Source organism: Quercus robur, chromosome 3, assembly GCF_932294415.1.
Source record: "Quercus robur chromosome 3, dhQueRobu3.1, whole genome shotgun sequence".
Taxonomy (NCBI): domain Eukaryota; kingdom Viridiplantae; phylum Streptophyta; class Magnoliopsida; order Fagales; family Fagaceae; genus Quercus; species Quercus robur.
The window spans coordinates 48,911,314-48,921,752 of NC_065536.1; the positions used below are offsets into that span (position 1 = coordinate 48,911,314).

General features: G+C 33.7%; 1 protein-coding gene across 1 annotated transcript; it reads right to left on the reverse strand.

Moving 5' to 3' along the window:
* Positions 1-1,567: 1,567 nt before the first annotated feature.
* On the reverse strand, positions 1,568-7,028 carry LOC126718173 (65-kDa microtubule-associated protein 8). Its single transcript, XM_050420258.1, has 11 exons — positions 6,666-7,028; positions 6,366-6,569; positions 5,443-5,700; positions 5,130-5,342; positions 4,693-4,845; positions 4,458-4,617; positions 4,216-4,367; positions 4,037-4,124; positions 3,643-3,716; positions 2,407-2,481; positions 1,568-2,194 (listed from the first exon to the last, which is right to left on the reverse strand). Exons 1-11 carry the CDS (start codon positions 6,759-6,761, stop codon positions 1,874-1,876), a joined length of 1,794 nt encoding a protein of 597 aa, XP_050276215.1. The 5' UTR covers positions 6,762-7,028; the 3' UTR covers positions 1,568-1,873.
* Positions 7,029-10,439: the final 3,411 nt, after the last annotated feature.

Here is a 10,439-nt window from a genome sequence, read left to right on the forward strand (position 1 = left end):
TTTAAAGGTAGGAGCTAAAAGCCTAAAATAATCATATTTTGGTTGCTACCTTACTGTTCTTGCATTATATCTGTTGTTTTCTTTGGTCTCTGTGTAATTAATTATTAGTGTGCAGCTTTCAATATAAGCACTTCAGTGAAGGGTAATGACAATGGGGCAGCACTACTTGTTTCAATTCCATGTGTGTTTTTCATATGATGCAATGCAAAATTGTTTTGCTTTTGACTTGGTTTCAAGTAATATATCGTATATATCAGCTCCTGTGCTGCTTTCTATATTACTTGCCCTTTTCTTTAGAGTTTGGGTGCTGTACTTCCCTTTCTCTCTTGTCAGTTTGTATGTGCACAGATGGTGTGATAAGTCCCAGATATGATCTTGCATGCCTGTTTGGTGAACCCCTTGGACCTTGTCTCCTTTCAGCAGAGATGCTAATATGCTACAGCAATAACCTATGCAACCAGGACAGATGCAAATCACTATTATTTCTTAAAGATTAAATTGTTACACAAATTATTGCCATAGCCAAGAAAAGTTTGAAAGTATCATATTGAGACTAGCAGAGTGTAATTCTTGATGGAGCCATAAATGAATTTTATGATGCCAACTGGACTCTGTAAAGTTTGTTTTTGGTACAGTGGTAGTACCACAGACTTTGATCAAGTCTCCTTCAGTTGCACATCTTGTTCAAGTTTTGTCCCCCCTTCCTTGTTTACCTAAAAGAGGAAAAAGAAGAGCTACAACATGGCTCTATTTTATTTTATTTTTATATAGATTGGACATGGTCCACTTAATGCAAGAGCAGTAGCAGATTTATGCTTGTTGGCTGTCCATTGGTGCACATTATATCAATATCGTGTGATGAGGCTTGCCTCATTGGGAGTCTATGTCTCAAGAATCAAGATGCTTATAAGCTTGTTAAGATCTCATGGTAGCAGGATACTAGATTACATTTATGGTGCTATTATTTTTCTTTTTCAAGATCCAAGTTTTAAGATGAATTCTCTTGCAGGAAATTCTTCAAGCAATGTTGGAGGATAGTTGCATATATATAAAGACAAAATGAAGTTCTTCACAAATACAAAATGTAAGTATATAACTGTATAACTGATATACTTTATTTACTTAGTCTTTACTTTATTCACACTGATGCTATTATAAAGAGTACCAGTATAACACAGTTGGAGAGCTGCTTGTCTATTGTCTTCTCAAAGCCTAAATGAATAAAAAATATGGAGTTTAAATGACTTTCCTTGCCTTTACAAAGAAATGAAGACTGTACATAATAGCTTTGCTATGGCTGATAAAGAAGGAAGATCAAAGTTCATGTCAAATGCTGCATCTCTTTCTCCCACTTAGGACTGCTGTTGGGATCTTGGGTTCGCTATTGTTTGGTCTAAAAGCTAGGTGCTTGAGAGGGAGCTCTTACTGTGGCATGGTCCTAGAAGAGTGGTGAGCCCCATTGGTTTTTGGAATTTGACATCAGGAAGTGTTTTCATACCATCAACCGATCATTTAGTTTGATAGCGTGTCTTCACAATCAATTACTGTGAAGATTTAGAGGTTGACAGAACTTAAAAACACAATTTTATTATAATTTTAAACACAAATTTTATTGATACATCTAACTGCAAAATGTACATCAGTTGTACTTGAAGTGAGAATAAAATGGCCCTAAAACTTATTACATTAGCCCTTAGAATCACCTTTTGTCTTGAACTCCTAGACAGGGCAGATAGTTCAGAGAAATAGATAAAATACATGGCAATATTTTGGATTAATTGTCTGCAGGATTTGTTATTTTTTTCAGAAAAGAAACTTTCTCAAATCTCTTCTACCTCATCACGCATGAAGGTCTACAGATCTGACTCAAAATTCAAGGAGATAATGGGCCTGAAAAGGTTGACACCACTGAAGCTGTTTCATCTCTAAGATGAGCAAGGCTTGGTCGAGCAAACATCTTTTCACCTTGTACTTTCCTTCCTTCTTTTATGAACGATATGCCTTGTGTTGCTGAATTAATGCTATTTGATCCCAAGTGTTGAATGCCCAGAGAAACCCTTCTGTTTAAAGGCACAGCATTAGTAAATCCTCCGTTCAGGCTCCCATTTGAAAGACGTCGGCTGCTGGTACCTGGCCTGGACACAAACAAATTCTCTTGCTCAACCACTACTTGGCTTTGTACCTTCTTATTTTCCTGTGTGACAAAGACCATATCAGAGAGTAGGTAAGAATATACTGTTCTACTGTGAGTATTGGTACATGCATATATTTAGTGTTTAGAATGTTTTACAGGAGAGCTCCACCATAGAAAGAAGACTGTAATATTTACTTTCAAGAATACATGAACTTGATAAGCAAAAGAATGAAAAACATGAAATTGTGTTTGCATTGCCATATTACACTAACCCTTTGTCTTTGCTTCTCCTCTTCTTTTTCCAGCCTGAACATGTTATACTCTTCCAACATTGCCAGGAGAGGTACCTAAAACAACAGGAGATACCATTTTCAATATGATAGGTTACTTGGTTTACTCAATGAGTCTGGAGATGCACAGTACCAAATGACACAGAAGTTGTACAGTTGGAATTCAAACTGTCAGGCATTAAAAGAACCCAGGAGTTAAGAGTTCCACCGACTTGACATGTTTTCTGCTCAAAATATTTTTAGGTTTTTGGTATCATTTTTTTAATTTAATTTATTACTCCATGTTTCTTGACAAGTATAATTTAGTTTACACTAACGAATCCATGTGTATGAAAGAGTTTGCTTGACATTTTTTTGTAACACGAAAAATTTATGACTAGCAATTACTTTTGAAGTTTTGAAGCATCATAATTGCAGATTTTCTTTGATGTCAAAAATCCTATTTTGTGGTTGGTAAAATTTAATTTACACCAAATGCTCTTCAATGTTGATTATGTAATTGACATTGCTAATAATACACAATGAAGGAAAAAATATTTTTCTTTATTTTTTCTTTTAGATAGAATAAAAAGTCGAATGCTTTTGTTTTTATCTGCTTCTAGGGAACCATATGAGTAATGACTTGCAAGATTGATTTCGAAATATGCAGGCCAACACAGGAATATATTAGTAAGTCTTCGCTTAGAATTAAATTCAATTGAGTGTGTGGGTCCCTGCTGTTTGAACATTTTTGTATAGGTATCTAGAGTAATGGGGGTGATATCAATCAAAATAGGGAAAAATTAATGATCACAGGGAGGAAATCTACAAAGAACATTAGTTCTCCTTAGCACAGATTCTGAATCATATTAGAACAGTTTGCCTATGAATCTTGTCTGATGATGCTCTATTTCTATTTATTCTAGAGTTTTCTATATCAGAACTTCTAGCTGATTCTCAATTTTTACCATCTGTGAACTTCTCTGCTCTGTGGTTTCACTGAATAAAAAATGGTGTTTCTTATTTATAGTTTCAACCAACAATTCTTTTAGTATAGGTTATTTACATTGGCCTATTTTGCTTAAAAAATAAGCTGGAGAAAAGAACTTCTGTATCTAGAAAAAGTGAGGCTTTAAAAAAGCTGAACAAAGGGCCAAACAAACAAGCATAGATAAGTGTCATGCAGTGATAAGAAACAATCTTTTATCAGAATGTAGTCATAAGCACCAGAATATCTACCTCATCATACAAGAAAACTTTCTTTCTTTCTTCTTCCCAGCTCTTAGTCTTTACTGTTAGCAAATCTACCAAAGCTGCAGTTAACCATCATGTGAAAACACATAATGTTAAATATAATTATATATTTATCAGAACTCCACATGATATTTCATTTAGTAGCTTTTGATCTTTTTAGTTCAAGGTAAATGTCATACGCTGTCCAAAATAAATTGATGGCTATTTTTATTTCACTAATAGTTTATATTTTATGATCTACTTGGTTAATATTGCATAATATACCATTATTCTGCAAAATTTTAGTTTTCACCTAAAAAAATGTAATATTTCTTGACACGGTTGTCAAATTCTTTCTTCCCATTGGGTGTATAAATTAACATACAGAAACTCTAAACACCTGGGATTTTGTTGACTGTTATTCTGGCACGTTCTGCACGTCTGAGGTTCTTGTGGGCACCTCTGCTGACTGAGTATCGATTCTCATCCTGAAAGCATACATGGATTAAGAAACATGTAAAGGAGGTAAAAGGTCAGAGACAACTAATCTTGTTAACCAATGATTATAAGAAAAATAACCCTGTTATATTCTTCCAGCCAGCGCTCCTCATCACGTGCCAACATCCACTTTTCTACCTTCTCCATTATAGCCTTCCTGCTAGAAGCTTCTTCTTTTGCTCTTGATATCTGTTCATCCATGCTCATGAGGAGATCAGCATGGTCAATCTCTCCTATTGTACATTCATGCCAGATTATTAGTTTCTATAGTTTCAAACAACACCACCACATACTAGAAAACAAATACATATCAAGAATCGCACCAGTTTTTATGAGGTTTGTTATGTTATCCATCTCTGATTGTGAAGGAATCTCCATGTGTGATTTATTGCATATCTCCTCCAGCTCATTTTGTTTCTTGTGGAATAACTCTTTCATCTTACTTGATTTTAACTGATCCAGTCTCTTGACTTCAGCTTCAGCCTTGAAACCATTTGAGTTACTATTATGTCTAGTTGTTTCTGATACGTTTGAGTGTCATAAACATTATATACTGACCTGCTGAATTATACTAGGAGTGAGGCTTCCTGGATCTGATACTTCAGACGAGACTAATAATAAATCAGTAACATGGTAGAATGAATGACGCTCTCTGGAGGGTGTGTCCATGAGATTCCACAAGTTTTTCAATGCTCTACCAAGTTGGCGTAGCTACCAAAATATATGAAGAAATAAATCACTATCAGTATATAGCAACTGAAAAAAAATATAAAACAAAGGAAACTGGGGTGCTTAGCATCACTACTATCAAATTTATGTGATTTTACCATTAATTAGGTCAGGTCAGCATTGTGTTTCGAGTTATGTGAAACTCTTTACATTTGTGATTACTCACTTGATAGTCACCAAAGTACCTTGTTTTGCCGAGGCAGGTTGGTGCCTCATGCAAATAAGTTCTGATCAAAAAATTAGTAGCACAACAGCTTAAGCATTACCTTCTCAAGTCGCTTTTGCTTTTCTTCCTCCAGAGACTCCACTGTGCTTTTGAGTTTAGCCAAAATACTGTCGCTTATATTTTTCGACATTCCACTCAATTCGTTCAGGCTTGGATGGACTTTGGTTATGATCATTGAGGAATCCATCCCCAGTATTGCAGTCAGGTTGTGGATTTTGCCTATGTATTTTTCTACTCTTTGGAGCCTTTCATTCTTCGAGGTAGACAAAAGAGTAAAAGAATATGAAAATTGATTATTTCAATTATACTCTGTTCATTGCACAGAACAATTTCTTAATCACTTTTATTTGTACCTTCTCATTACGGAGTCTTTGTAGTTCAATCTGATACTCCTCGAGTTTCTTCAAAGAAAGATCATTCTCGTTCACTATGACAGTTGTTGATGAATTATCGTACTCTGATTGACCTGCTATTTCTGCAGAAATTTTCTGAATTTGTCCTTGCACAGCTTGGAATTGGTTCATCCTCTCTTCTTTTCTTAACCGCATCTCCCGCAAAGCTGGTGTGATTGAGTCTAGCTGCTCTTTCAATGTTCCTGTCATCTTTTCTGGCTGTTCAGACAAGAATTAGTTTAGTCCATGCAAGTATAAGTGAGTTGAGATTTTCTGATGTCAAGATGAGTAGATTCATTGTGTTCGAATATTTCACTCTCATTGTAATAGTTAAAATTTGATAGACTCACCCAAAAGCATATTTCTGGCTGGAAGTCAGCCATGACAACATTGTCGGGCCTACTTATTGGGCCATTCCTTATAATGGCAGGAAAAACCCGTGGTCAATTTTCTACTGTGACTAGTTTAATGAAATTCTGTTTTCTTTTGAATTATATGAAACCTTTCTAATTATAAGCTTGAATCTTGTTTCTTTAACTCTATTTAATAAATTGCATTGATATTCTCCAAAAATCACTTGGCTGAAGGATTCCAGAATTGAACACTACATCCTGACTACTTTTCACATCTATGATGTGTACCAGTATTCTAATTATACGAGACTTTCTAATTAGAAGTTTGAATCTTGTTTCTTAACTGTATTTAATAAATTGCATTGATATTCTCCAAAAATCACATGACTGAAGGATTCCAGAATTGAACACTACATCCTTTTTTTTTTGGAGAAAGTGAACGCTACATCCTGTCTACTTTTCACATGCATACCAGTATTCTAATTTATATGCATGCTATGATTTGTGGTTACATGAGTTGATAAGTGGTACCCGTCCAGGGAGAGATCGTTCACCAAGGGACAAAAGAAGATGGGTAAATTCAGCCTCAGCTTCTGCCAACTCCTGATGCAGGTGAGCTCTCGATATATTTGCAGTGTCAACTTTTCTCCTGTAAACCTCTAGACACTCCTGTTCTAAATCTAGCAGAACCTTCTCTCTTTCAAATTGATCTTCTCCAACTTCATCCCATATCATCTGTTTCAAAATTTTGATATAAGAACAGTGAATGAGAAACATTCCAAGCTATTACTTTTGTACACAAATAATTACGATAAAAAAAAAAACTCTTGCCTGCAATTCCTGAAGTAAATATCCACATGAAGTTTCTAGCAATGCAGTGCTTCTCATTCTAATTGTTGTTTGCAGTGAACTTATCTGATGCTCCATTTGATATGGGTGGAGCTCACAGATAGCCAAGCTACTGGTTTGAGAAGTTCATTGATATTACAATTGGAATTGAGGGAAAGTGGAGAAAGAGAGAATGATGGGGTGGGAGTGGGAGCTTTGGGTGTGAATTATTGCTTAAAAAACAAGTGTGACAGAGTTAGGTAATGTTGAATCTTTGGGTTCAAGGATCAGTAAGTTCTTTTCATCCTCCAGGTTGTCTTTCCCTCTCCTATTTTTTGAATTTGAGAAATGAGAAAAAGGTGTATCTTCTTTAGTTTAGTCTCTTTATTCAGAAATTTCTATATATATTTGATAAAAAAAAAAAAAAAATTCTATATATATATATATATATATATGTCATATATCACCCTTTAGCTGAACTTGATTCCGAAGCAACCTATGCCTAGAAATGTAGACAGCTCAATTCATGCTTTCGGCAGCTAATATCTATTATACCCTCAAGAATGGGCCACCGTGAGAATCTGGACCATACGGTGTGATGCCCTAATCTTGATGTCCAGTAATGACATTTGATTGCAAGACTTTTCACTTGAATTTGGCTTGATTGGATTTGATTTGCTGATTGAGAACCATACGTTTAGATTAGCAATATGTACAAGCTACTCAATATAAGCCAATAAAGCCATTAGCCAGACAAAATTTTGATAGGTAAAATACTTCTTTCTATATAGGTGGATTTTTTTTTTTACTGATTTTTTAGTGTTGAGATAAGATTTCATTGGCATCAATAACACGTCATTTAGAGGACTTTATACTGTAGCAGTTTCAACACCCCACCTTGTACACCTTTCTGATAAACTATTTAATAAAATAAATTGAAGTCAATCTTGATAGGGAAGACTGAATTTAGGTGTGGAGAGATAGAGATACCAGGAGTGTTAAGGACATATTAATGGCATAAGGATGGAGCTGAAACTGACTGGGGCTTTATATTTTTAATAACTTTGTCAAGAAAAAAAAAGGAAAAGTGAGATCTAGAAGTTGTGGAACAATATGCAAACCAAGGCTTGCAATTTAAGAATTTTAAGTACAACAATCGGTGGGGTCTCAATATTTTGGGACATTGGATTATCCTAATATGTGAAGTGTGAACCATCTTTTAAAGGTGCCACTACAACAAAAATAGTTTACATATATTATGCTTCAACGATCAAGAAAGGCAGTCTCACCCACCACAGAAGAATTGATGTATGAATGACTTTGAGATATCATGTTGGTGATACTTCCTCCACTAGCGATTTCTTTCCTTCGACTTATTATTATAATTATCGATCAGAATCCACTACGAAGTTGAGGAATGGATTTGTAAATTGATTGTGGGCCTCGTCTAACATCATAAACACAGTGTTCGAGTTGAAGAGTGACCATGTAGACCCCAACATTACAAAAATTCATCTGGAAAATTCATATGAAACTGACAGCCTTCTATAAAACTTTTTTTTATTTTTATGGGTTCTACCATTTTGCGTTGAACAATCCAGCATTTTTATCCTAGTTCTAAAATATCATCATAGCTTTATTATTTTAATATACATGTGATAATATCTTCCTCTAATATTAAGGGGCAATGATAAAATATAAAGAGGGTGAAGATAGTAACTGCTTTTAATATTCTATTATTATTGGTGAAAAAATTAATATTCAACACAAACGATCTTATCCTAGATAATAATAAAAAATTAAAAACCAATTTATGACATAAGAAAAATTGGTTCAGAGTGTTTAATTTGTAAAGATTACTGTTATTTCCACAAACTCATAGTGACACATGATGTAGAAAGTTTGATTTTTACCCTTATTATTACATTCAAAATGTCAAATTAATACTTAAATTTCAATGATGAGAATTAAATATGATAAAGACAAAGTTTTTAAAAGACCCTTATGTTATTTTTTTTTTCCTTATACTGTTGGATAGTTACGATAATGGGAATAGTGGGAGGAATAAATATTGGACTTCTTTTTTGGAAAAATTTAAAAAATCACTTAAGTTATAAGGCTCTTGGCCTAGCATGTTGTTGTTGCCATTGCCCAGTTCCATGGTTTTACTTACCACGATCAAATAATTTAACTTGTGGTACAGATGCCAATGACTTAACCCTATACGAAGATTGGCAAGGTATCCACATAGTAAGCTCGAATTTGAAACTTGTTAGAGACAAAGTCACATATAAGGTTAAAAAATAAAAATAAAAATAACTCTTAGTACACCTATTTTCCTTGTAAAATTTGTCTCTAAATGACTTTTTAGTGAGTATTTATTTATTTACATTTAAATCTTCCCTAAACCATGGATAGTATAGATTTTTTTTTTTCTTTTCCAATTCATCCATAAATGATTAATTTGTCTACCAAAAAAGTTATATGGCATATGTTGGTGGTATCCATTGATAGAGTTATAAATTAATTGAGCTATTTATGAACAATTTTAATTTTTTTTTCGTATTTTAATTTTTAAGATATTTAGATCAACATACAATGGAGCTGGAGGTTACTTTGGGATTTTAGGTTCTGTGTCATTGTGTCAAGCCGTATTAATGACAAGACTAAATGTTGAGGCCTCAACATGGCTCTACAAAAAGGTGCAGTACCAATTATTCACCCGAAATGTATAGAAAAAAAAAAAAATTTTTTGAGTGTTAAAATATATTATAGAGAGAGAAGAAAACTCATAGTTTTATCTATTTTCCCCACTTTAACTAAAGTAATTAACTGAGCATGCACTAACTCTTTTTATACATAAAATAAATATCTAATTTTATTATATAGGGAAGAGACGAAGATGCTAATTTCCCTGTGGATAAATACTCTGAGCAAACACGGACAATGAGTGAAATTTTTAGGAAGTCCAATTATAACAATGGAAGAAGCCCTTTCAAATAATAATGAAGCCAAAAGCAAATGTACGATTAGAATAAAATATAGTTCACCCATTAATGATTAATTTGTCTACAAAACAAGTTACAAGTTAATGATTAAATTCATTGAGCTATTTATGAACATTTTTAATTTTGAGTTATTTAGATCAAAATACAATGGAGTTGGAGGTTACTGTCTGGGATTTCAGGTTTTGTGTCACTATGTCAAGCCTTATTAATGATAAGACTAAAGGTTGAGGCCTCAACGTGGTTCTACATAAGGGTGCAGAACCAATTATTCAGCCAATGTGTACAGAATAAAAAAACCCCAAAAATTAAAAAAATAAATAAATCAAGTGTTAAAATCTATTATAGAGAGAAGAAAATTCATTGTTTTATCTATTTTTCCCACTTTAACTAAAGTAATTAATTTACCACGCACTGTCTCCTTTCATACATAAAAATTTCAGGAAAGAAATTAAAATTCTCTTGTGGATAAGATGTACCTACCTTGAGCAAATAGAGAAAATTAAGGAGAATTTTAGGATGTCCTGTGCTAATGATTACAAACAAATGTATGTTTCTAAAAAAATCAACCATAAACACAAGAATATACATAAAGATAAACATAGATACAAACATGCTATATATTTTCAATTACACATCCAAACGATGTATTGTCAATTCTTAAGGACTCCTTGAATTGAAGGGAGTCAAGTAGTGCTAGTGATGTCATTGAAAAGTCACATACAACATGTGACTTATAGGTTGTTGCAGTCAAGTGTTAAGAGTCTCGTAA